Source organism: Papaver somniferum, chromosome 9 (genome assembly GCF_003573695.1).
Source record: "Papaver somniferum cultivar HN1 chromosome 9, ASM357369v1, whole genome shotgun sequence".
Lineage (NCBI taxonomy): Eukaryota > Viridiplantae > Streptophyta > Magnoliopsida > Ranunculales > Papaveraceae > Papaver > Papaver somniferum.
Window position 1 is genome coordinate 454146 of NC_039366.1, and position 27771 is coordinate 481916.

At 36.6% G+C, this 27771-nt stretch overlaps 2 protein-coding genes and 1 non-coding gene across 5 annotated transcripts; all 3 read left to right on the top strand.

Moving 5' to 3' along the window:
- Window positions 1-453: 453 nt before the first annotated feature.
- Window positions 454-6995, top strand: LOC113308253 (titin homolog). Its single transcript, XM_026556741.1, has 6 exons — window positions 454-638; window positions 1575-2291; window positions 3364-3647; window positions 4609-5290; window positions 6080-6125; window positions 6375-6995. The coding sequence occupies exons 2-3, from the start codon at window positions 1593-1595 to the stop codon at window positions 3406-3408; spliced, it is 744 nt and encodes a 247-aa protein (XP_026412526.1). The 5' UTR covers window positions 454-638; window positions 1575-1592; the 3' UTR covers window positions 3409-3647; window positions 4609-5290; window positions 6080-6125; window positions 6375-6995.
- TRNAL-CAG lies at window positions 6733-6812 on the top strand. Its single transcript has one exon. It is a non-coding gene; the product is annotated as a tRNA-Leu (tRNA).
- Window positions 6996-17976: 10981 nt separating the features above from the next.
- Window positions 17977-27619, top strand: LOC113310799 (titin homolog). Of its 3 annotated transcripts, none has more exons than XM_026559586.1 (7): window positions 17977-18876; window positions 19216-19765; window positions 20515-20842; window positions 22137-22421; window positions 23373-24089; window positions 25779-26066; window positions 26977-27619. In XM_026559586.1, the coding sequence occupies exons 3-7, from the start codon at window positions 20654-20656 to the stop codon at window positions 27514-27516; spliced, it is 2019 nt and encodes a 672-aa protein (XP_026415371.1). In that variant the 5' UTR covers window positions 17977-18876; window positions 19216-19765; window positions 20515-20653; the 3' UTR covers window positions 27517-27619. The 3 variants fall into 3 exon arrangements, with proteins under 3 accessions (XP_026415371.1, XP_026415374.1, XP_026415373.1); XM_026559589.1 differs by having other exon boundaries at window positions 25782-26066; XM_026559588.1 differs by having other exon boundaries at window positions 20552-20842.
- The last annotated feature ends 152 nt before the right edge of the window (window positions 27620-27771 follow it).

Genomic DNA, 27771 nt, shown 5'->3' on the forward strand with positions numbered 1-27771 from the left:
TAAGCTCATGTCCTTCTACTTGGATGCTATTTTACTTTATAAACTCTAAGCCTGCACTTACTTTATCTGCATTTCGGTTCTATTTATAGTTCTCAAATTTGAAGCCTTACCCTTTTTAATTAGTTAGGGTCTACTTTAGGTGAATGTATGTGTGTACCATTTCAGTGGATAGTTCACATACTAACTGTACAAAATTATTGTAAACATGAATAGTAGGCCAGTATATACTGTTCTGCAGCTGTACTCACTCCTTTTTAAGATACCTAGTGATGCATTCCTTTAGCATTAAAATTCTTATGGTTATTGTTCATATAAGCTGGTCTGAAATATGTACTCTCTTTTGTATCAAATCTGAAACCAGGCATCTAATAGGCCTGTCACGGGAGACTCACAAAATGAAGAAGCAACTTTTTATCCAGAAAGGGCTACGGGATGTGTAGCAGGCCTACTAAAGGGGGCAAAAGTGGTTGTCAAAACTCAAGCTGGCAAACCATAAGAAAGCTTCATCAAGTGATCTTGTGAAACAAGAGGAAGAGTTGGAGGAAGTATCGAAGAAAGCCAAAAAACGTAAGAAGGATTTGAAGAAGATAAAGAAAAAAGTGGACGAGGTGCAAGGTAGTGCTCTTGAGCTGTTGCAGGTATGTCATAGTTCACTATTTGGTATTCCTTTATTCAGTAAGTGACATTAAATGTGTTGTGGATTATCTGAATTTAATAGTCCCTGACCCTTTTGTTAATTCCTGCGTCTCCTTGGCATGTTAGCTGTATGCATGCTTTTTTTTGTTCTTTCTACAAATATGTGCCAGTCGCTTGCCTCTTATATCTTGGCAAGAAGAAGAATATATAGTGTAGGACTGTAGGTAGTAGTTTTCTGGTCTCTAGTAACTCAGTTTATCTAGAACATGTGTATCGGAGGAAATCAAAAGGAAGTACAGTATAAAATTGCGCGTGGTTTGCTGTTCGGTTTTAAGAAATTTACTATTGTGTGTAGGTTTTAATCAAGCTCTTTTTGTTTGCAATGGCAAGAATCAAAACGGGACCTAGTAATTAAGTTTGGTGCTTATTTGTATACTTCTGTGTTTTTTTCTGCTGGAAACCTCATATGCCTGTTTTCTAGGTGTATTGTGGTGGAAATTGGCAGCTTAACTTAAAACCACATTGGATCAATCTGTGGTATAGGTTTGATCCATGAAATTCTAGTTGCTGGATGCATAGTACTATGTTTGCTTCCAGTGGATAACTTTAATAGATAACCCGCTACTCATCGATCTCATGGCAGATTCCAAGTAAAATTCTTGGTTTTGTCTGAAATTGAATTTTCACCACTTGAGTATTTAGTTTTTTTTTCCAGAAAGGTTTCGAATAATAGTGTTCATGGATTACCTTTTTCTTAATTATTTAATCAAACATTTTTCTATTACTTAATAAATAAGTGTGCATTCTCCTCATCTCACTTTAGATCATTATCTTCTTTCAAGTTGTCTGAAATATTTTATCTATATTCGATTTGGTTCTTACCTTCTTTCAAGTTGGTCTGAAATATGTAATCTCTTCTATATTTGATTTGTAACCAGGAATCTGGTAGCCGTGCCATGAAGAACTCACAAATTGAAGAAGTAGCATTTTGTCCAGAAAGGGATGCAGAGAGTGTAGCTGCCCTGCTTAAGATGTCAAAAGTGGTTGACAAAAGTCAAGGCGGCAAACCTAAGAAAAAAGCTTCATCGAGTCATCTTGTGGAACAAGAGGAAGAGTTGAAGAAGATAGAAGAAACAAAGAAAGCCAAAAAACTTAAGAAGGTTTCGAAAAAGGCAAAGAAAAAAGTGGAGGATGTGCATGCTAGTGTTGCGAAGAAGGAAGAGGAGGATAAATCTGAGGAAATAGTTTTTGCCGTCCCTATCATCGAGAAAATATTGGAGGATAGTCATTCAACTGTGCTTAAGAGGAAACTTGTTTTAGATACTGTGGAAGAAACTAAGAAAGTCAAAAGAGCTAAGAAACTTCTGAAGACGTCAAAGAAAAAAGTTGTGGAAGAGCAATGTAGTGCTGCGAAGAAGGAAGAGCATGACAAGTCTAAGGAAGAAGATGAGGTTGCTGCTGTTTCTATGGTTGAGAAAGTGTTAGAAGATAGTCAAGCAAGTGCCCTGAAGAGTAAAGTTTCTTTAGATGAGGTGGAGGAGTCGAAGAAAGCTATAAAAGTTAAGAAGTTACTGAAAAAGCGAGAGAAAAACGCTCATGAAGTGCAAGGTGGTGCCGCCATCAAGTATGACGCAGAAGTCCCTGAGCTGTTGCTGGTATACCATCTTTTACTGCTTACTATTCCTTTGTTTCTGTTAGTAAGATGGAATGTTTTGTTGGCCCTTTTATATTTTCCTTGGCATATTTTTGCTCTCTGTATGCTTCTTTTATGCTCTCGAAAACGAAAATTATGTGTGTACCCATCACTTGCCACTTACATGTTGACAGCAGAAAAAGTACTTAGTATATGTTTTAGTTTTGTGGTTTGTTGTTTGGTTTTAAGAAGTTTAGTACAATTTGTAGGCTGCAATTAAGTTCCATTTGCCATTTCACAGACTCATCTTCGCCAATTAGTCTAAACATGACATCCATCGTATGAATTATTTAGAGTTTTTAGAAGTCTCATTGTATCAGAAATTGAATGTTCTCCACTTGATTATTATGGTTTATCCCAGAGAATGTTTCGTGGAAATACTGTTGATTGATTACTGCTGTAAATTAATTATCTATTGCTCACATAAATTGGGGTGTATCTTCATCAGACCCCAAACTACACTAAAATATGTCATGAATAGTCGAGATGAAATATATTTTTCGATAGCTGAAGGTGATGAAAACAGAAATAGCTGCGTGTAGTTTGTGGAAAAAAAATCTAGCCTTATGATGTTTATGGTAAAAACTCAAAACTGATGTCATTTTCTTGATAAATATAAATCAAGAACTATAAACTTTTGCTGAATGCATTATTCCCTTGCCGTATATGATCTGTAACTTATTTTGCCATATTGCACGATCATGTCCTTGTACTTGGATTCTATTTTTCTTTACGCATCTGAGCTTGCACTTACTTTATCTACATTTCTGTTCAAATGACTCAAATCTCTTTTAGTTCTCAAATTTGAAACCCTTTTTTAATTAGTTAGGGTATACCTTAGGTGAATGTATGTGTACCATTTCTGTGGATACTGGATAGTTCACACACTAACTGTACTGAATTATTGTGAACATGAAAGTAGGCCATTATATATTATTCTGCAGAATTTTCCCTCACATTAAAATTCTTATTGTTATGGTTCACATAAGCTGGTCTGAAATATGTACTCTCTTTTGTATTAAATCTAAAACCAGGCATCTAATAGGCCTTTCACGGATGTCTCACAAATGAAGAAGTAACTTTTTGTCCAGAAAGGGCTACAGAGAGTGTAGCAGGCCTACTAAAGGTGGAAAAAGTGGTTGTCGAAAGTCAAGCTGGCAAACCTAACAAGAAAGCTTCATCAAGTCATATTGTGGAACAAGACGAAGAGTTGTTGAAGGAGGAAGTATCGAAGAAAGCCAAAAAACATAAGAAGGTTTTGAAGAAGATAAAGAAAAAAGTGGAGGAGGTTCCAGGTAGTGTTCCTGGGCTGTCGCAGGTATGTCATAGTTCACTATTTGGTATTCCTTTATTCAGTTAGCGACATGAAATGTGTTGTAGATTATCTGAATTTAGAACCTAAATTACATAGTCCTTACTTGACCCTTTTGTTTAATCCTGCGTCTCCTTGGCATTTAGCTGTATGTATGCTGGTTTTGTTCTTTCTACAACAAAAAATATGTACCGGTCACTGGCCTCTTATATCTTGGCAGGAAGAGAATATATAGTGTAGGTAGTACTTTTGTGGTATCTAGTAACTTAGTTTATTTAGAAAATGTGTTTTAGAGAAAACCAAAAGGAAGTACAGTATAGAAAAAGTGCGCACAGTTTGCTGTCCGGGTTTAAGAAATTTACTACTGTGTGCAGGTTTCAATCAAGCTCTCTTTGTTTGCAATGACAGGAATTAGAATGGGACCTGGTAATCAAGATTGGTTCTTATTTGAATACTTGCGTGTTTTTTCCTGCTGGAAACCTCATATGCTTGTTTCCTAGGTGAATCGTGGACGAAATTGGCAGCTTAGCTTAAAACCACATTGGATCAATCTGTGGTATAGGTTTCATCCATGAATTTCTAGTTGCTGGATGCATTAGCTAGCCTACTATGCTTGCTTCCAATGGATAACTTTAATGGATAACTCGCTACTTATCGATCTCATGACAGATTTTGAGTTTTAAAAAGTCTTGTTTTTGTGTGAAATTTAAATTTCACCACTCAAGTATTTAGTTTTCTGCCAGAAAGGTTTCGAATAATACTGTTCATGGATTACCTTTCTATCTTAATTACTTAATCAAACATTGTTGTATTACTTGATAAATAAGTGTGCATTCTCCTCATCTCACTTTAGATCCTTATCTTCTTTCAAGTTGTCTGAAATATTAAACTATTATATATTTGGTCCTTACCTCCTTTCAAGTTGGTCTGAAATGTGTAATCTCTTCTATATTTGATTTGTAACCAGGAATCTGATAGCCGTGTCATGAAGGACTCACAAAGTGAGGAAGTAGCTTTTTGTCCGGAAAGGGGTGCAGAGAGTGTAGCAGCCCTATCTAAGGTGGCAAAAGTGGTTGACAAAAGTCAAGGCGGCAAATCTAAGAAAAAAGCAGTGATCTTGTGGAACAAGAGAAAGAGTTGAAGAAGATAGAAGAAACGAAGAAATCCAAAAAACTTAAGAAGGTTTTGAAAAAGGCAAAGAAAAAAGTGGAGGCTGTGCAAGGTAGTGTTGCGAAGAAGGAAGATGAGGATAAGTCTGATGAAGTAGTTGTTGCTGCCCCTATCATCAGGAAAATATTGTAGGATAGTCATTCAAGTGTGCTTAAGAGGAAACTTGTTTTAGATACCGTGGAAGAAACGAATAAAGTCAAAAAACCTAAGAAAAACGGAAGAGCAGTGTAGTGGTGCGAAGAAGAAAGAGCATGATAAGTCCAAGGAAGAAGATGAGGTTGCTGCTGTTTCCATGGTTGAAAAAGTGTTAGAAGATAGTCAAGCAAGTGTGCTCAAGAGTAAAGTTTCCTTAGATGAGGTGGAAGAGTCGAAGAAAGCTAAAAAAATACAGAAGGCATTGAAAAAGCGAGAGAAAAAAGCTAATGAAGTGCAGGGTAGCTGCCATCAAGTGTGATGTAGAAGTCCCTGAGCTGTTGCAGGTATACCATCTTTCACTACTTAGTATTTCTTTATTCAGTTAGTAACAATGAATGTTTTGTTGGCCCTTTTATCCGTTCCTGCTTTTTCTTGGCGTGTTTGCTGTATGGATGCATCTTTTACGGTCTGCAAAATGAAAATTATTTGTGTACTTGCCACTTACATGTTGACAGCAAGAAAACTACTTAGTGTATGTTTTAGTTTTCTTACATTCAGTTAGAGACATGAAATGTGTTGTGTAGATTATCTGAATTCAGTTACGACTTATATTACATTGTTTATTCCTGATTTCCCTTGGCATGTTTGTTGCATGTATGCTCGTTTTCTTATCTCCCAAATGAAAATTTATGTGTGTACCAGTCTCTCGTCTCATACATGTTGACAAGAAGAAAAATACGTAATATAGGCAGTAGTTTTCTGGTGTTTAGCAACTCCGATTATCTTGGACATCTACACGGGATGACCAAGTTATGGTTGTAAAACAGAAGGAAGTAGAATTTAGGAGAAGTGTGTCCGTACGTGTGGTGGTTAATTTCACCAATGCTTTCAAGGAATCTGATACCGGTCCTGACTGGTATATTCCTTTCTTGCTTAATTTGATCTTGTGAAAAGTATCTTCTCAATTCCTATAACATAGAATAAAGAGCATGAACAGATCATGGCAATGCCATTCTGGCTCTTTGAAATGGTCAAAGATCTGAATTATCTCTATATGCTATTGATGATGATATAGTGTTAGATTCCTTGTTACACACTGTATGAGTAACTTGCTTTTCTCATTGCTGTGTTAGAATTCAGAAGACCGCAATGTTGTTGAGAGCCAAGGATACCCTGAAGGTGGATGCTATTACTCGAGTTAGTTTTTTTCTTTTTGGTTGTGCATAAATGGATCATCTAGATTTTGCTGGCTATCTACTTGACCACTCAGTATGTGGATTTATAGAAACTCTACTAGGGATTTTGCTGGATATCAAACGTTCTTTTCTTCATAGCCAAAACCTAATACTATTATGGAATGTTGTATCATGTTCAGTGCTGGGTCAACTAACCCATTTTACATCGTGTATAATTGATGCAATAATGCAGGCATTGGTTCGATATTGTGCAACTGAACAGGCGAAATTAAACAAAAAGGAGGATTCCAATGCAAGGCATCAAGCTCACACGAATTCCGTGTGCTAGGAGATGTTGCTGCAATACTCTGGCCAGCAAAATTGAAGACGAATTGCATGGCATCGGAGCTCTTGTTATTCCATGGGTTTTACACCTTTTTCCTGGAAAGCACAAATTTACATATGTTCTGGCAAGCAGAAGCCAAAGTTACCTTACGCAGTCACTGGGCCTGAACGGAAAGAACGACGTCATTACAAGGACCCATTACCATATATAACTTTCTCAATTTGTTTAGTTTTGTTAATTGTGTACTACTTGATTAGCAAATTGAGACAGTTTGGCCGAGTGGTCTAAGGCGCCAGAATCAGGCTCTGGTCCGAAAGGGCGTGGGTTCAAATCCCACAGCTGTCAATTTTTTCAATTTTTCGTTTTATTTTTTACAATAACTTGCCAGTGTTGGATGCTAATTGAGCTGATCCTATAATTGTAGCAAAGAAGTATGGGGTTGGTCCGGTTGTAAACATGGTAGCTCCAGTTTCAAACAAGATCTCCTCTCACAATGTAATAATGATGGATTATAAAAATAAAATGTGATCCACTAATCTATTTATCTTGGCCTTCATAATTTTTTTTCTTCTGCTTGGTTCCTTCTTTCTGTTTTCGGCACCTGTCTGACATCTCTGCCAACCATGAGATTGTCATCAGGCTCCCACTCAAAAAACTGCTAGATTGGTTGCAAGTAATTATTTAATATTTATTTTTATTTTTATTAATGACAAATTAAATAAAATGGTATACCAAATGGTTTGAAAATAAAAAATAATAATATATTAAAGAATACCCATGAGGCTTTCACCTGATTTTTTTTCCTAATTTATTCGGCATGATTTGGAAATAAACATGTTTGGTTTCATCATTGAAGTTGTATTGGTGAAATGACAATATTTGGAAAAATGACGAAACCTAATTTGATGTCTATGAATTTTATAGAATATTGAATTATGAATTTTGTTAAATTGGTTTCATCGTATTTTTTTCATTTTGTTGAATATTGATCTCTATGAATTTTGATGGTGAGACATAGGTGGATTTTTTTTGTTGAAACTAGTTTTAGCTGAGGAGGTAATGGCAGTGGTGGTTGTGGTGCTGGTGGTTGAGGCGGCGATGGGGGTGGTGCAGTTGACGGTGATGGTAGGTTTCATCTTATTGTGTTTCATTTTTTTCTTTCTTCCTTCTCCTTTCTTTTTCGGTGAAACCAATTTTTGGTTTCATAATTTTTTCTGTTTGGTTTCATCATTTTTTTCTCATTTTGTTGAATACTGATCAATGAAATTCATTTTTTGTAGAGGTGGAGGCTGGTTGGTGGTGGTGGCCGGTGATAATGGTGGTGTTGCTCAGCGGCGGCGGTGGTCGTCGACGACGATGGTCTGTGGTGTTGGTCGTCAGCGGCGGTGGTCGTCGACGATGATGGTCTGTGGTGGTGGTGGACGGTGGTGGTGGTCGTCGGCGGTGGTGGTGGACGGTGGCGGCGACAGTGGTTGGTGGCGGTGGTGGTGGTCGGTGATGGTGGTGGTCGGTGGCGATCGGTGGTGGTGGTTGGCGGCAGATGGTGGTCGCTGGTGTTGGTAGTTGCTGGTGATGGTGATGGGCTGTTGTTGTTGGTGATAATATAATAAAAATTAAAGTTGGGGTTGATTTTTGTTTTTGTTGGGGTAATTTAAATTAGAAGGGTAATATAGACAGTTTATGTTAAATGGGTATTTTTGTGAACATTTTGTTTTGTTGGAGTTTTTGTCTATGGATAGTGACACTTTTGGGGTTATAACTCGCGGACCGAATAGTAAATCAATATTAAAAAATAAAATCTAAGAAATAATAAATTGGTTGTATATAAATTTAAGGGTAACTTTTGTCATTTATAAAGTAAAATAAGGATAAAAAAAATCAAACATGAACTTTATCTTCCTAATCGGGCCTAGTGTGATTATTTGTCATCTCTTACTAAAAGACAAGAACAGACATTTAGAAGTAAAAGGAAAAACCCCTTATCCAATTATTTTACATAATAACTAATTTACCCCTGATTAATTAGTGTTAATCGGGTGACTAATTGATGATTAATCAAATTAAATTAGAAATCAATTATACTTGAAATCATCTTCAAAACATGAAAATATCGGAATTTCTTTTGAAAAAATCAACCTAGAATAGGTTTATGTTCATGCCCCACATAAACCGATTCTAGGTTTAGTTTTTCAATTCACGAAGAACACCGAGAATCGGTTTTTCCTAACGCAACCATAAACTAATTATCATAAGCGGAAATTATAAATGCACACGTAGACCGATTATGAATGTTTTTAGTCGAGCAAAATATTCATTCATTGGCATATTACATAGTTAATTTGCACACTACATATGGCAATTTAGTAAGCAAATTCTATAATCTCGCATATCAATACGTCGTCAATGAACCTCCGAGCACGACGGTACAACACCTAATATTCCTTTTGGCGTTTGAATTTTCTTTCCCCATTACGAACTCGCTGCAAGCCGTTGGATCGTTCCACCTGAAATGAAATGAATTATTAAATGTTAGTATGCGAACATTAAAGGATGACATGTAGAAAAACATCGGATTACTCACTTTCTCACTAAGAGGAACTTGTGGATGATGGTCGTTCACCATTTTGCTACCTTTAATATACTCTCGAATTGCTCTTTTTATGTATCCGAATCGATGCACTAAATCTCTCCATCTATGGTTGTTTGTATTCGTGGTGCACTCATAATACAACTCTTTGACTCTCTTCCAAAACATTGAATATACTTCGTTGGGCGCTCGTGGAAGGCGGAAATGAACGATTTCACGAGTTGCGTATATTCTTCCGGTTCCCAATCCTTCAAGCTCAAAGTTGCAAGTTTGGGGCAAAATGTGCATGGGAAAGAGGTTGTCCTTATATAGATGAAGGCTCAATGACTATTTTTTCCGAAATCAATTTACACAATCGGTTTTTAGAAATCACCACATAGACCGATTAAGGCCTTGCAAAATCATGTAAAATCTAGCTTGCCACAATCGATTTCTAATGAAGCCATTGTAATCCGGTTCTTATCAAAAAAGGATATTGAAAAGGTCCCGTGTTTTCTTAAAAGAATCAGATTATACATGTATAAACCGATTCTTAAGGTTATCAAAATTTTCGATTTTTTCCAATTCAAGAATTGGTCTTTAATTATCCATATGTGATCCAATTCTTGTAAAAAAAAAAAAATACAAAAACGTGCCATTTTTTTTTGTCAACAATCGGATTCTATGTTTAATTAAATAAACTCTGAGGGTTGTTAAAATATGGATTTTTGATTTATTTAGAATCGATCTTTAAAATAGTCTATAAAAATCGATTCTAACTGAATAAACTGCCAGAATCCTATATTTTTTTGCCTCAACTGTGGTGCTTTCGTCACATCTTAGGCAAAATACATAAACTAACATGATTCATTAATTCATAAACTGACAAGCATGACCTAACATAATTTGGCCAACAAACATAAGTTCAATACATAATTTTTTGACTCCGTAATTATCCATAATTAAACACACATAAAGTTCAGTATTTCATAAGTTCTATCATTCAACGTCAATATCTCCACCAGTCCACGACCACCTCGTCCTCGTTTAGCAGGTCTTTCTTCGCCGACATCATGTTGGGAGGTGCTCGATTCACCTCGACAGTTCTTACTCGCAAGTCTTTTCTTCCTCTTTGTCTTTGTCTTCTCCACCGCTTCCTCTTCCCCAAACTTCGCGCCAACATCAACATCTTCTAGGTTGTTCAATTGATCAATCAGTTTTTTATTCTCCACAATATTTGTGCCTTCCCCAATACAGTTCCATGCAAACTTTATCATGCGCCCGACTTGTCTTCTTTGTTTCCATTTTGAACAACTAACATTCAACAAATTGTGACGAAACCATTAAAAAACGATAATTGAGTAATGATACGCACCAGGTATTAGAGGGCTATTTATTTGTCCTTGATTTGGGGCCTCTCGTCGACTCGTATCACTAGAATGTGAGAAACGTTGAGGTGCCTTGGCATGTAGTCCGGAGCTACCGCATCGTCTGTTTCCGAATGACCATCTATCCCTTTGATTTTGTACTTTTTATCTTCCCAGTAATCAACTGATGTCAAAAGGTTGTGAACCTCAATATCATTTTCATAGGACTTGCTTTCGGTCTCATCCAATTCAAACTCCTTGTGCTCACGTAGGATTTTTTGTATGTATCCGCATTGTCTTGCGACTCTCGTCGGGTTGTACATTACATATATAACCTTTTTGGTGAAACAAAAGGCCAAAATATTGTTGGATTTTGCATCCAACCTTTGTACTTTTAGCCACATCCTACTTGTAAGGGTTAAATACTACATTTTTCGTCATCAACTTGTCCAATCGGCATCTCATCTTCAAATATTCGTCATCTTGGTCTTTCGGCTTACCGTTGAAGTCTTACTTGTCTCCATAACATTGTTCGCTTCAATCCTTGTTCACAGAAGCCCATTTAGAAAACTCTTGGAAGTGCGAATATCCACGCCTGCAGAAGAGCCATACTCCCTCCGGTTTGGTTCCTTTGAGCCCTAGAAGTCTTTCTCAGCTCGTACAACGAGTGTGTAAGGATGACAGAGCCCTAAGAGTACTCTCAAATTTTGTCAAATGGTTGCAACAACTGGATATAGTTGGCCTTCACACGGGAATCAGATACGTCGGGGAAGATAACAACTCCCAAAATGTATAGGGTAAATATGCATTGTCCATAGCGAAGATACGTTGTTGGGTCAACTCTTTTCTCTGTGCATGAAGCTTCTTTGTTCCCATGAAGTTATTCCTCAAGCCCTTGAGATGGAATATCCTCTGATTTGATTTACCTACTAGCATCTATGACTTGGTCTTCTTCTCATCCCAGTCAAACACGTTCTTGGTGAACTCGTAAATCTTTTGCCACTTAAGATCATTGGCGTAGTCTTTGTGCCTCACGACTTTACCTTCTATGCTTAGGTCGTTAATGAACTGCGCATCATTTGGAGTTATCGTCATCTCGCCATCATGAAGATGGAAGGTATCAGTTTCTCCGTAAAATCTCTCGACAAAGGTGGAAACAAGAGATTTGTCATAACCAACAACCATATTGTTGACTACATGAATCAACCCCGTAGAAGTGTTTAGTTCAATTACTTCCGATACTTCTTCTACGATATATTCATGTGATACCAGCGGCCATAAGTTCATGGAACTCACTGCCGTTCCTGGCTTCATACGATGAATGTAATCATAGTGGTCCTAAAAAACAAAACAAAACCAACAGACAATAATCAAAACAATACTGATTAATAAATTTGACATAAAATAACATGAGGTTGAGATAATTACTATGTTATTGCAAGCCACCAGCCCAACTCTCTTTGTCCCCCCCATAACATTTGTCCTCCATCACCAGGTAACCCATAAAAGGGATTATTAGGGAAGTGAGGGAGCATATCCTTGGGGTCAGGCATGTGGTCCCCTCTCTTATTTTTTGGAACTTCTTGAGCTTGTTGTTGAGGTTATTCTTGAACTTGATGTTGTTCACCTTGTTCTTAAATTTCTCCTCCTTCTTATTCTTTATCAGCTTCCTTGCCACTTCCTTCTTCATCAACTTCCTTGTCACTAGTTGGTTCTTCATTATCTTCTTCTTCAGTAGGCGTATCAGAGTCAAATTGATTTTGTGTTGGTTGATCCGCTTGAGGTTGTGGTTTATCGATGGTGAGCGCTTTGGCTTTACTCGCCAAGCCCTTACGGTGGGAAGCAACCAAAATTTTACAGTCCTTTCGACGAGGTTCCAAACTCCGAGGAAAAACAAGATAATGTTTCTTCTTATATATCTTTTCGGCTTGACTTTGCTTCTCCTTGGTGTCCCTGATGAGTACGGGGATAAACGATGAACAACGATCAGTTCAAAACAACTTTATGAATTTCCAGGTATACAATCGGTTTACACGATACACGTATAAAGACCGATTCGTGACATTGAAAAAAGAAATTAGTTTTTATAGGTGCTAATATAATCTGATTCTTGTCCAAAAAATATACACGGAAAAAGTGATCATTTTTTGCAACAAGAAACGGTTTATTTGAACACTTAAATAACCTGACTCTGGGCATCGGAGTTAAGAAAACAAAGGATGTACAATCGGTAAATGTGGACATTAATGCAATCCTATTCTAACAAAAAAAAACTTACAGAAAAACGGTTACTCTTTCATATAGGAATCGAGCTATGCGGGTATGAACATAGACTAATTCTGGTTAACTTTCCTCAAACAATCGGGTTTTGTTCATGCCCACATAGACCGATTTTAGGTTGAGTTTTTCAATTCACGAAAAATATCAAGGACTAGTATTTTTGGGCATGAACATAGACTGATTCTGAAAGCAATCAAGTTACGAGTACATTAACGTAAACCGATTATGGTACCCAGAAAAGTTGTTTTCAAAAAATTTGATTTTTGAGTGATTGCATGTTATTGAAACCTAATTTAGGGGATTGGATTGATAGAAAAGTAACTTATTCGAGCCTTTTCTTCTGCTTGTATAGTGCGATCAAAGTTGATTCGTCTTCCTCACCCGTTTTTTTTTTCGGTTTGTTTCAAATCGATTTACCAATTCCGGGATCTTGCGAACTAGGATAATTCTTGTTAGTTGGTTGATTGAATCTTGTTGGTTTTGACATTTTATAAAAGAAAAAAAAAACGATTAATCGTTCTTTGAATCGTCGATAATTGGGATGTTTGCTTTTGAAAATTAAAAAAAAAAAAGGAGAAAAAAAGAAGAAAAATCGGTGAAGATGAAATGGAAATAAATTTGATTTTGATTTAAGTTGTTGTTCTTTTATTATTAGGATTTAATAGGGGTGGGGGAAAATAACCAACAAATAGATGCTCTGCAGAGAGACTTCTGGTGGGTAAAAGAAACAAATTATAAAGGTTATTACCCAATATCTTACTCTTGTCTGTGTAAACCTACAAATAAAGGGGGGCTTGGATTTAGGAATGCCCATAGATTCAACTTAGCCCTTATAGCTAAACTTACTTGGAGAATTCTGAAAGAACCAAATGATCTTTGGGTATCTCAACTTAAACCAAGATACTTCAGGAAAACTTCGGCTTTTAAAGCAAATATTCCAACCTCTAGCTCCTGGATGTGGAAGTGAATTTACAAAGGGATAAAACTGGTGGAGCAAAACAGATTTGGGATATTGGAGACGGAAGGAAAGTAAATATATGGGAGGATAATTGGATCCCTGATTTGACAGAAAGCCTTAAAAATTACAAGACAAATCAAAATACATACTTAAGCCTGGTGAATGATCTAATAGATACCAATACTAAAAGATGGAATGAATTTCTAATCCACTCATTGTTCCCTAAACATATAGCTCAGAAAATCTGTAAAATAAGGCTAGGAAAAGAAGACACACTGAAATGGTTACTTTCCAAATCGAGAAGCTTCACTGTTAAATCCATATACAATAAGCTAAATAAAAAAACCATAAATAATTACAATTTAGGTCAGTCAGACAATTTCTGGAAGAAACTACGGACTCTTAACATCACTCAAAGAATAAAAATCTTTGCCAGGAAATGTCTGCAGAATGCCGTTTCGACTAATAGTAAATTAGCCAGATTCCAAAGTGATACCTCCCCCTCTTGTTCTTTCGGTTGTAGTGAGTCTGAAACTGTTGAACACCTTTTCCTACATTGTAAATTTGCAAAAGCAGTTTGGGATACTGATCCTTGCCCTGTAGACATACACTTTGATGGTAGTACCACTTTTCTGGATGTTTTTAACGAATGGTTAGAAAAAGACAGTGAACTTATCAATATAGAAATCATTTTGACCAAAATATGGTTTATATGGAAGGAAAGATGTAACAGAGCTTTTGATAGTCAACATCAAATACATCAGCAAGTGGCCTTAGAAATACAGAGACATTTGCCTTTCTGGCACAAGGAAAAGTACCTAGTCAACAAAAAAGACTTAGTAATAGGAAACGGAGGAAATAGTAGCTGGAAATTCCCAGAACTAATGCATAATAAACTAAACTTGGATGCTGCTTGGATCTCAAGTAGTGTCCCAGCAAGTTATGCTATAATCTTTAGAAATTATGCATGTGACTTCAAGCAAGGAAAAGCAGGACCAATCTCAGCAAATGCACCAGAAGAAGCGGAAGCTCTAGGATTTCTTCAAGCTGCAAAATCGGATAGAGCAATGAATCTGTCGGACTTTAGCGTGGAGGGAGACTGCAAGAATCTTTTTGATTACCTGAATGGAGAGCCATCTCAAATTACCTGTCAGAACCAAACCATTATGCATGAAGTTCGGCATGAATTTTCCTTTTGCAACAACTTTAAAGGTTTTCACTTTACCCCTAAAACAACAAACAATGTAGCTGATACTCTAGCTAAAGAGGCTAAGAATTACAAAACTGCTATTGACTGGAGCATCAACCCTCCTTCTTATATTCTTTATGATTTATAAGTAGATAAATCTAATGCCAGGGCCTCTGACGTAGGCCTAGCACTAGATGGCTCTACTCTTTGTGATGTAAGAGCAACTGCAGTGGTGCGAGTATAACCAAAGACCAAAGAGGGAAAAAAAGATCAAATTTTGGGTTTAGTATGGTGTGTGACGCTACGGTGGAAAGACTAAATTTGGTCAAACGTACATTATACGTTCGCCTGGTGTGGGGCGTAGACTATACCAACGCCTGATTGGGACGTGCACTAAAAAAAAAAAATGAAAGAAGTGGGGCGGAGGTATAAAGCCCGCCCCACTAAATTTATTTTCAAAACAAAGAATGGGGCGGGGGTATAATGCCCGCCCCACTAAATTGATTTTCAAAACAAAGAATGGGGCGGGGGTATAATGCCCGCCCCATACAAAATAATTAAAAAAAAAAATGGGGCGTAGACTTTACGTACGCCCCATGTGGAGCGTAAACTATACCAACGCCTGGTGTGGGGCGTAGACTATACCAACGCCTGATGTGGGACGTGCACTATATGTCCACCTGGTGGTGGGGCGTGAAGTATATCAACGCTCGACTATATCTGGGTTTAGTCTTGGTCCCAGACCAAATATACTCTGGGTTTTAGTCGTTGATCAAAATTTGATCGATAGTACGTTCCACTACGTCTGTTCAAAAGACCAAATATTTGGGTTTACTCTCCCACTGTGGACGTTCTAAGGGTTACTAACTCCCTAAGTTAGTTTTTTTAGTGCATTTTAATCTACAAAAAAAAAGGATTTAATAGGGGTAAATTGGTAGTATTGATAATTAATAGAGCGTGAATTGGTAGTTTCGTCAAATTTAGACACCCCCTATCCTTCTTCTAGTTGGAAGAAAAGTTTGTATAGGCCCAATTAAATTATACTAGGCCTCTAAAAATTAAGGAATTTGGGAAGTGCTTTGGGTGAGAAACACTTTTTTTTGTTTTTTTTTACCAAACACTAATTTCAAAAATATTGACATATATAGGTTTTGAAAGTGCTTTTGGAAAAAAAAAACATTAGCAAATCCGGCCTAAAATTTCAAATAAATTAATATGTGAAAATTTAATAATTTTGGAAAAATAAAAAAGTTCTGTGGTTCCAATTATGCGGCGTAGCTTGTTACTTGCTTGCTGTCTATTTTCATGTCTATTGTGTATATTGTTAGTACCCATTTTTGTACTTATTTTGGTATTTTATCTCTTTTTAGGTGTTTTTGGAGAAATAAGCTTTTCCGGCGAAATTGGCTCGAAAAGTTGTTAAATGCACCTGAGATGACTTTTGCTATTCGGACTCTCGCTTTGGATAAGGGGTAACCCATTTCTAGGCATGTGCTAAAGGGACACCTGAATTGGATAGGGGGAATTCCTTCTTCACGTTTCAAATTAGAAAATTGGCGGGAAAAAATGAGTTCACGCCTGGCAAATTTGGACTCGATATTTGGAGCTGTTTCAGGGAGATTCAACACTGGGAATCGATTGGGTTGGACTTCTCATGGCTAGAAAAGTTTAATAGAAGCAATTGGATCGATCTAATTGGGCTGGAATGGCCGGAAAAGGGAAACAGAGGTGAATAAGGAAACACGGTCTTGTTGGGTTTGTTTTTGGATATTCAGAGAGATTAAAGGCAAGAAATTCGTTCCAAAGATACATATTCTATCTAAGGAAGAGTTTGGTATAATTTGGAGAGCTCCGAAACGCGTGAAACGAATTAGGGAAGAGATTATTGCCGTGACTGTCAAGGAAGGAAAGAAGAGATTTCGAAGCGATTTGGGAGAGATTTAATCGTCCTTTGATGTATAAATAGGTTTCTTAGGGTGCCAAGAAGGGGGACGAACAGTTTTGGGTAATTTAGAGAACCATAGGAAACAAAAATCAGAGTTACAGACATTCGTTTCTGCTGGTGTAGAAGGAAGAACACGAGGAACATCGACCCTCACCTAACTGTCGCAGAAAACTGTCGTTCATCTACAACACTTAGCTTCTATCGTTCTGTAACAGTTCCGCTTGTAACAGAAACAGTCAGTCTGTAACGCTTATAAACGTTGCAAACTGTCTACTTATTACTTTTTCTTTCTTTTAATCAACTTTTGGGCTATAAACATGTATTTTGAGCAAGTGATTAATATGAGGAGCTAAACCCAAACACTGGGATGACGGAGGAAGCCCTATTTCACGCATGTGGTAATTCTAATAATTCTTTTATGACTATTTGCATTGATTTTTAATCGATTTATGATTTTTATTGAATGGGTGTGATTTCGTTTGATGGTGTATGCTTGGTCTATGTATTTTTGATACATCATGCTTTTGATTTACAATCATTACTTTTCAAAAATCTACTTTTTGGCAAAGAATAAGAGTCCATATTTTTAATATTTGATCTATAATTGATTGGAATTATTATTTGAATCTCATGAATGGAATTTGGTGGAATCCTGAGTCTCAGTCTCTCTCGATATTCATGACAACCTTGTGAATATATTTTTAGTATTTTTATTCTTAGTTCTTAAAACAAACCTTTACACAATCCGAGTTGAACGAACTTTACTACCACTTTCAAAACTACATCACCTCATATGTCATGTAATTACCAATTATTCTTTTATTCAGAAAGGAAATCCTAAATTTGGAAGACGTCATCAACAGGTTATCCTTCAAAGAGAAAAAGAAAAAAATGTGCACACACATTACGCTCTCCAGATGCTTTTTTTTTTTTTCTTTTTAATTTCGATAAATTAATAACTTGACTCTAGTGATGATTTTTGTTGGAAGTTTCAATGTTCTCTTTAATGTATGTCTTTTCTGGAAATGCCAAAGGTACCACATAAAAATCCCAGTCCCGCGGCTAATAACAAGTGGGACCCATATATACCATTAAAATGTAGAGAAGTTTTTATCTCGTCCATTGATTCCCTATGGGCTCATTTTTACGGGACATAAAATCGGTGAGTCCAGCACTTCCGTGTTTTTTTAGCGAAGGGGTCGAATCCCTGACCTCGAACTTAGGGAGGTAGATGGGATACCAAATGTTTACACCACTTTCAGAATAAGGTGGCCATTTCCCCAAATCCATAAACTCTAAAACCCTAATTTCCAAAACCCAAGTTTCTATTATCCTTAGTTTCCAAAACCCTAGTTTCTCTGCTCCTTCTATTTTATCTCTGATTCGCCATTTCCACAAATCCATAAACTCTAAAACCCTAATTTCTCTAATCTTGGACTGAATTTGTTCAACAATGTCTCGTTCTGTATGCAGTGGAGGAGATCCGGAACCCGTTTCTCTATGCTCACATCTTACATCTTGTAATTAAGAATTTGATGCACAACATAGAGGTTTTGATAGATGAAGGTGTCCCTCAATCAAATATTGTCAAGTTTCTAATCAACAAACCCGTATCCCTTGCCACAAGCATCCTTAAATTTAATTTAAGGAGATTGTAAAAGAGATCAAGGGTATGGGTTTTGATCCTTCCAAAACTTCATTTTTTTCTGCTATTCATGCAATCAGGTCGATGACTAAATCAACCTGGGAAACAAAATTGAATGCTTTCAGGAAATGGGGTTGGTCAGAAGAACAAATTCAACATGCATTTAAGATCCATCCTACATGTATGACGGTATCTGAGAAGAAGATATCAGAGAATGTGGATTACCTTGTAAACCAAGTTGGTTATAGTTCATTGCTTATTGCTGGCTGTCCTCAGATTTTGGTTTTTAGCTTGGAGAAGAGGATTATACCTAGGTGTTCTGTTTATCAAAGTTTGGTCTTTAAGGGTCTCATTAATGAGGGTCAAGTTCCCTTACGTTCAGTTTTACGCATGACCGAGGAGTCGTTTTTGGATAAGATTGTGATCAAGTATCAGGAAAAAGCTCCAGAGCTAATGAAGGTATACCTTTATCAGAATCTCTTGATAGTTTTTAGTTATGTGGTGTACATTGTGTTTCCATACTTTTGTTTCTCTTATCCGTATTAGCTGTCGTATTCAGTTACTCACATAAACAAGGGATGTGGACCGCGCACCTCGTTTTAGTCTAACCATTATAACAGATTTAGTTACTCTTATTTATCAGAAATCGAATGTTCTTCACTTATTTGAGATCACCATTGCATCTTAATTACTTAATCAAAGTATTATGCATTTTCTATTACTTCCATAAACGAGGGTGTATTCTCCTTTTCTCACTTATTGGCTCTTATCTTCTTTCAAATTGGCCTTTGTATTTAGATTTATAAGCAAGCATTAAATAGGCGTGTCATGGATGAAGGCGTGCAAGGTAGTGTTCTGAAGAATGAAGAGGAGGATAAGTCCGAGGAGGAAGAAGAGATTGCTGTCGTCCCCTTGGATGAGAAGGTATTAGATAATAGTCAAGTGAGTGTGCTCCAGAAGAAAGTTGGTTTAGATGCGGTAGAAGAATCGATGAAAGCTATATGGCCTAAGAAGGTTATGAAAGAGTCAAAGAAAAAGAAGGTTATGAAAAAGGTAAAGAAAAAAGTAGAAGAATTAGAGGACGACCAATTTAGTGCAAAGAAGAAAGAGAAGGATAAGGATAAAAACAAAGAAGAAGAGATGGCTGTTGTCTGTATGGTTGGGAAAGAGTTAGAAGATAGTGACTTAAGTGTGCTCAAGAGGGAAGTTGGTATAGATAAGGTGGAAGTGTCAAAGAAAGCCAAAGGGCCTAAGGAGGCTTTTAAAAAAAAAGTTAAAGAAAAAAGTAGCAGAAGTGCAAGATAATGGAGCGATCAAGTATGTCGCAGAAGCTCCTGGGCTGTTGCAGGTAGCATTTTTCACTTCTTATTATTCCTTCATTCAGTTAGTGACATGAAATGTTCTGTAGATTTCTGAATTTACAACTTAGTTCACATAGTCTTTATTTGGCCCTTCTGTTTATTTCTGCTTCTTCTTGGCATATTAGCTGTTTGTATGCTTGGTTTCTTCACTCCAAATTGAAAAATTTGCGTGTTTCAGTCACTTGCTTCATAAATGTTGTCAAGGAGAAGAAGATTACTTAGCATAGGTAGTAGTTTTCTGGTATCTAGCAATTCAGTTTATCTAGAACATGTGTATCGGATCACAAATTTGGTTATAAAACAAAAGGAAGTACAATTTAGGAAAAGTGTGTGGTTTGCTGTTCGGTTTTAAGAAGTGATAGGTTGCAAGAATCATGATGGGATCGAGTAATCAAGATAGGTGCTTGTTTGAGTACTCTTGTCTTTTTTGTTCTTGGAAGCTTATATTCATTGTTTTGACTGGGTGAATCGTTGAGTTAATTGGCAGTTTAACTTAAAACTACATTGGATCATTCTCTGCGGTACAAATTTCATCCATGAATTTCTAGTTGCTGGATATTGTAGCTGCTATGTTTGCATCCATGGATAAATTTTGTAATCGATAACCCGCCAATTATCCATCTTATGAGATATTTTGAGTTTTATAAATTCTTGTTTTATCAGGAATTGAATGTTTTCCACTTGATTGAATGTTTTCCACTTGATTTGTGACATGAAATGTTGTTTATTCGCGTAGTCTTTACTTGGCGCGTTTGTTATTCCTGCTTCATTAGCATGAAAAGTCAAAGAATAAAGTAGAGGAAGAGCAATGTAGTGGTGCGAAGAAAGAAGAGCATGAAAAGTCTAAGGAACAAGACGAGGTTGTTGCTGTTTCTATGGTTGAGGAAGTGTTAGAGGATAGTCAAGCAAGTGTGCTCGAGTGTAAAGTTTCTTTAGATGAGGTGGACGAATCGAAGAAAGCTAAAAATATTAAGAAGGCATCGAAAAAGCAAGAGAAAAAGGCTACTGAAGTGCAAGATAGTGCTGCCATCAAGTATGATGTAGAAGTCCCTGAGCTGTTGCAGGTATACCATCTTTTAATGCTTAGTATTCCTTTATTTGTTGTTGTTCCTTCGTTTCCTTGGCATGTTTGCTGTGTGTATGCTTCTTTTATGCTCTCCAAAATGAAAATTATGTGTGTATCCGTGACTTGCCTCTTACATGATGACAGCAGGAAAACTGTTTGGTGTATGTTTTAGTTTTGTGGTTTGGTTTTAAGAAGTTTAGTATAATATGCAGGCAGCAATATAGTTCCATTTGTGTCTGCAATGGCGAGAATCAATATGAGACCTTGTAGCAAAGTTAGGTGCTTGTTTTTTGTTTTTAGTGTTTGTAAAGCTCTTATGTGTGTTTCCACCTGATAATTTGTGGAGAAAATTGGTAGGATGACATAAAATTAAATATTCTTTGTGGTACAGTAATTTATTCACGGATAACTTTAATGGATATTACCTATTATTTATTCAAACTTGCTGTGGACGTCTAAGGTCTGGCATGGATTTTTTCCATTTCACAGACTCCTCTTTGCCAATTAGTTTAAACATGACATCCATCGTATGAATGATATTGAGTTTAAGAAGTCTCACTGTATCAGAAATTGAATGCTCCCCACTTGATTATTTTAATTTTATGCCAGAAAGGGTTTCGAGGGAACACTGTTGATAGTTTACTAGTCTGATTTAATTATCTATTGCTCACATAAATTGGGGTGTATTTTTCTTCAGACCCCAAACTACGCTAAAATATTTTATAAATAGTTGAGATAAAATATATTTTTCTGTACCGAAGGTGGTGAAAACAGAAACAGCTGCATCTAGTTTGTGGAAAACAACATCTAGCCTTACGCATGATGGTTATAGTAAAAACTAAAAACTGATGTTATTTTCAAGAACTATAAACTGATGCTAAATACTTGAATTTCTGATCATTCCCTTGCCTTGTATGATCTGTTACTTATTTTTCTTTCTATATTGTAAGATCATGTCCTTCTACTTGAATGCTATTTTACTTTATAAATTATGAGCTTGCACTTACTTTATCTACATTTCGTTCTCAAATTTTAAGCCTTACCCTTTTTATTTAGTTAGGGTATACTTTAGGTGAATGTATGTGTACCATTTCAGTGGATAGTACACTTACTAACTGTACAGAATTATTGTAAACATGAATAATAGGCCACTATATACTATTCTGCAGCTGTATTCACTCATTTTTAAGATACCTAGCGATGCATTCCTTTAGCATTAAAATTCTTATGGTTATTCTTCACATAAGCTGGGCTGAAATATGTGTTCTCTTTTGTATCAAATCTGAAATCAGGCATCTAATAGGCCTGTCACGGGAGACTCACAAAATGAAGAAGCAACTTTTTATCCAGAAAGGGCTACGGAATGTGCAGCAGGCCTACTAAAGGAGGCAAAAGTGGTTGTCAGAACTCAAGTTGGCAAACTTAACAAGAAAGCTTCATTAAGTGATCTTGTGAAACAAGAGGAGGAGTTGTGGAAGGAGGAAGTATCGAAGAAAGCCAAAAAACGTAAGAAGGATTTGAAGAAGATAAAGAAAAAAGTGGACGAGGTGCAAGGTAGTGCTCTTGAGCTGTTGCAGGTATGTCATAGTTCATTATCTGGTATTCCTTTATTCAGTTAGTGACATAAAATGTGTTGTGGATTATCTGAATTTAGAACTTAGATTACATAGTCTTTGACCCTTTTGTTAATTCCTGCGTCTCCTTGGCATGTTAGCTGTATATATGCTGGTTTTGTTCCTTCTACAAATATGTGCTGCCGGTCGCTTGCCTCTTATATCTTGGCAAGAAGAAGAATATATAGTGTAGGACTGTAGGTAGTAGTTTGCTGTTCTAGAACATGTGTGTTGGAGGAAATCAAAAGCAAGTACAGTATAGAAAAAGTGCGCGTGGTTTGCTGTTCGGTTTTAAGAAATATACTACTGTGTGTAGGTTTCAATCAAGCTCTCTTTGTTCGCAGTGGCAGGAATGAAAATGGGACCTAGTAATTAAGTTTGGTGCTTATTTATATACTTCTGTGTTTTTTCCTGCTGGAAATCTCATATGCTTGTATCCTAGGTATATTGTGGAGGAAATTGGCAGCTTAACTTAAAACCACATTGCATCAATCTGTGGTATAGGTTTCATTCATGAATTTCTAGTTGCTGGATGTATATCTACTATGTTTGCTTCCAGTGGATAACTTTAATAGATAACTCGCTACTTATCGACCTCACGGCAGATTCTGAGTTTTAAAACGTCCTGTTCCAGTCAGAAGTTGAATATTCACCACTCGAGTATTTAGTTTTCTGCCAGAAAGGTTTCGAATAATACTGTTCATAGATTACCTTTGAATCTTAATTACTTAGTCAGACATATTTTTCTATTACTTAATAAATAAGTGTGCATTCTCCTCATCTCACTTTAGATCCTTATCTTCTTTCAAGTTTTCTGAAATATTTAATGTATTATATATATATTTGATTTGTATCTTACCTTTTTTCAAGGTGGTCTGAAATATGTAAACTCTTCTATATTTGATTTGTAACCAGGAATCTGATAGCCGTGTCATGAAGGACTCACAAAGTGAAGAAGTAGCATTTTGTCCAGAAAGGGATGCAGAGAGTGTAGCAGCTCTACCTAAGGTGGCAAAAGTGGTCGACAAAAATCAAGGCGGCAAACCTAAGAAAAAAGCTTCATGGAGTAATCTTGTGGAACAAGAGGAAGAGTTGAAGAAGATAGAAGAAACGAAGAAAGCCAAAAAACTTAAGAAGGTTTCGAAAAAAGCAGAGAAGAAAGTGGAGGATGTGCATGCTAGTGTTGCGAAGAAGGAAGATGAGGATAAGTCTGAGGAAGTAGTTGTTGCCGTCCCTATCATCGAGAAAATATTGGAGGATAGTCATTCAAGTGTTCTTAAGAGGAAACTTGTTTTAGATACCGTGGAAGAAACGAAGAAAGTCAAAAGAGCTAAGAAACTTCTGAAGAAGTCAAAGAAAAAAGTTGTGGAAGAGCAATGTAGTTCTGCGAAGAAGGAAGAGCATGATAAGTCTAAGGAAGAAGATGAGGTTGCTGCTGTTTCTATGGTTGAGAAAGTGTTAGATGATAGTCAAGCAAGTGCCCTGAAGAGTAAAGTTTCTTTAGATGAGGTGGAGGAGTCGAAGAAAGCTAAAAAAGTTAATCAGTTATTGAAAAAGCGAGAGAAAAAAGCCAATGAAGTGCAAGGTGGTGCCGCCATCGAGTATGACGTAGAAGTCCCTGAGCTGTTGCAGGTATACCATCTTTTACTGCTTACTATTCCCTTTGTTTCTGTTAGTAAGATAGAATGTGTTGTTGTACCTTTTATCCGTTCCTTCTTTTCCTTGGCATATTTGCTCTATGTATGCTTCTTTTATGCTCTCCAAAATGAAAATTATGTGTGTACCCGTCACTTACCACTTACATGTTGACACCAGGAAAAGTAACTAGTGTATGTTTTAGTTTTGTGGTATGTTGTTTGGTTTTAACAAGTTTAGTATAATTTGTAGGCTAAGTTCTATTTGTCATTTGTGATTGCAGTGTCCAGAATCAATATGAGACTTAGTAATAAAGTTAGATGTTTTCCAATTCACAGACTCATCTTCGCCAATTAGTCTAAACATGACATCCACCGTATGAATTATTTAGTGTTTTTAGAAGTCTCGTTGTATCAAAAATTGAATGTTCTCTACTTGATTATTTTTATTTATGCCTGAAAGTGTTTCGAGGAAACATTGTTGATTGATTACTGCTGTAATTTAATTATCTATCGCTCACATAAATTGGGGTGTATTCTTCATCAGACCCCAAACCACACTAAAATATGTCATGAATAGTCGAGATAAAATATATTTTTCGATAGCCGAAGGTGGTGAAAACAGAAACAGCTGCATGTAGTTTGTGGGAAAAAAAAATCTAGCCTTATGCGTGATAATTATGGTAAAAACTAAAAGCTAATGCATGGTTTAAAAAGGCGTTTGTGGGGCGCGCTTTTGGGCGCTTTTTTGCGCTTCAGGTCCTAGGCGCTTCTAGAGCGCCGCTTTACGAATTGGTTTATATTAGAAAGTGAAAAGTTGGCCTTTGAAGCCCAGTAGGGCCTGTTTCAGGTTTTCTAACTAAATACTAATAAACTTAATTTATAAAGCATGATGATCATGATGACAATGACTATCTACATGATGATGTATAAATGATGCAGACATTCGTGGCTAGTATATTTAAATAGCTCTTGGGTAGAATATGCAATATAAGTATGCCATATGCTTAGTTCGTCTAATTGTTCCTTTCATTATGTCTGAACTTCGTAGTTTTTTTTATTAGGTTGATAACTTCTTATTTATATATATTATTATATATTTCAAAAAGCTCGCTTTCGCTTTACGCTTTCACAGCGATTTACGCTTTGGTATGAGAGCGCTTCGCCCCGCGCTTTCGCTTTTTAAAACCTTGAGCTAATGTAAATTAAGAACTATAAACTTTTGCTGAATACATTAGCTCAAGGTTTTAAAAAGAAAGTATATTGTAACTTATATACAATAAGTTTTGTTCAAATGATCTGTAACTTATATACCCTTGCCGTATATGATCTGTAACTTATTTTGCCATATTGTATGATCACTTGGATTCTTTTTTTCTTTACCTATCTGAGCTTGCACTAACTTTGTTTACATTTTTGTTCAAATGACTTCAATCTCTTTTAGTTCTCAAATTTGAAATTCTTTTTTAATTAGTTAGGGTATACCTCAGGTGAATGTATGTGTAACCATTTCAGTGGATAGTTCACTTCACACACCAACTGTACTGAATTATTGTGAACATGTTATTCTGCAGAATTTTTCCCTCACATAGCTAGCAATGCATTCCAGTAACATTAAAATTCTTATTGTTATGGTTTACATAAGCTGGTCTGAAATATGTACTCTCTTTTTTATTAAATCTAAAAGCAGGCATCTAATAGGCCTTTCACGGAGGACTCACAAAATGAAGAAGTAACTTTTTGTCCAGAAAGGGCTACAGAGAGTGTAGCAGGCCTACTAAAGGTGGCACAAGTGGTTGTCAAAAGTCAACCTGGCAAACTTAACAAGAAAGCTTCATCAAGTGATATTGTGGAACAAGAGGAAGAGTTGTTGAAGGAGGTAGTATCGAAGAAAGCCAAAAAACATAAGAAGGTTTTGAAGAAGATAAAGAAAAAAGTGGAAGAGGTTCCAGGTAGTGCTCCTGAGCTGTTGCAGGTATGTCATAGTTCACTATTTGGTATTCCTTTATTCAGTTAGTGACAATAAATGTGTTGTAGATTATCTGAATTTAGAACTTAACTTACATAGTCCTTACTTGACCCTTTTGTTTTATCCTGCGTCTCCTTGCCATTTAGCTGTATGTACGCTTGTTGTTCTTTGTACTACGAAAAATGTGTAACGGTCGCTTGCCTCTTATAACTTGTCAAGAAGAAGAATATATAGTGTAGGTAGTAGTTTTCTGGTATCTAGTAACGTAGTTTATTTAGAACATGTGTATTGGAGGAAACCAAAAGGAAGTGCAGTATAGAAAAAGTGCGCGTGGTTTGCTGTCCGGGTTTAAGAAATTTACTACTGTGTGTAGGTTTCAATCAAGCTCTCTTTGTTTGCAATGGCAAGAATTAAAATGGGACCTGGTAATCAAGATTTTGAATACCTGTGTGTTCTTTTCTGCTGGAAACTTCATATGCTTGTTTCCTAGGTGAATCATGGAGTGGAGGAAATTGGCAGCTAAACTTAAAACCACATTCAATCAATCTGTGGTATAGGGCCTATACGTTTCATCCATGAATTTCTAGTTGCCGGATGCATTAGCTACTATGCTCACTTCCAGTGGATAACTTTAATAGACAACTCGCTACTTATCGATCGCATGACAGATTTTGAGTTTTAAAAAATCTTGTTTTTGTCAGAAATCGATTTTTCACCACTGGAGTATTTAGTTTTCTGCCAGAAAGGTTTCGAATAATAGTGTTCATGGATTACCTTTCTATCTTAACTACTTAATCAAACATTTTTCTATCACTTAATAAATAAGTGTGCATTCTCCTCATCTCACTTTAGATCCTTATCTTCTTTCAAGTTGGTCTGAAATATGTAGTCTCTTCTATATTCGATTTGTAACCAGGAATCTGATAGCCGTGTCATGAAGGACTCACAAAGTGAAGTAGTAGCTTTTTGTCCAGAAAGGGATGCAGAGAGTGTAGCAGCCCTATCTAAGGTGGCAAAAGTGGTTGACAAAGGTCAAGGCGGCAAACCTAAGAAAAAAGCTTCATCGAGTGATCTCGTGGAACAAGAGGAAGAGTTGAAGAAGATAGAAGAAACGAAGAAAGCCAAAAAACTTAAGAAGGTTTTGAAAAAGGCAAAGAAAAAAGTGGAGGCTGTGCAAGGTAGTGGTGCGAAGAAGGAAGAGGAGGATAAGTCTGGTGAAGTAGTTGTTGCTGTCCCTATCATCAAGAAAATATTGAAGGATAATCATTCAAGTGTGCTTAAGAGGAAACTTGTTTTAGATACCGTGGAAGAAACGAAGAAAGTCAAAAAAGCTAAGAAACTTTTGAAAAAGTCAAAGAAAAAAGTAAAGGAAGAGCAGTGTATTGGTGCGAAGAAGAAAGAGCATGATAAGTCCAAGGAAGAAGATGAGGTTGCTACTGTTTCCATGGTTGAATAAGTGTTAGAAGATAGTCAAGCAAGTGCGCTCAAGAGTAAAGTTTCCTTAGATGAGGTGGAAGAGGCGAAGAAAGCTAAAAAAAATACAGTAGGCATTGAAAAAGCGAGAGAAAAAAGCTAATGAAGTGCAGGGCAGTGCTGCCATGAAGTGTGATGTAGAAGTCCCTGAGCTGTTGCAGGTATACTATCTTTCACTACTTAGTATTTCTTTATTCAGTTAGTAACAATGAATATGCTGTTGGCTGTTTTATCTGTT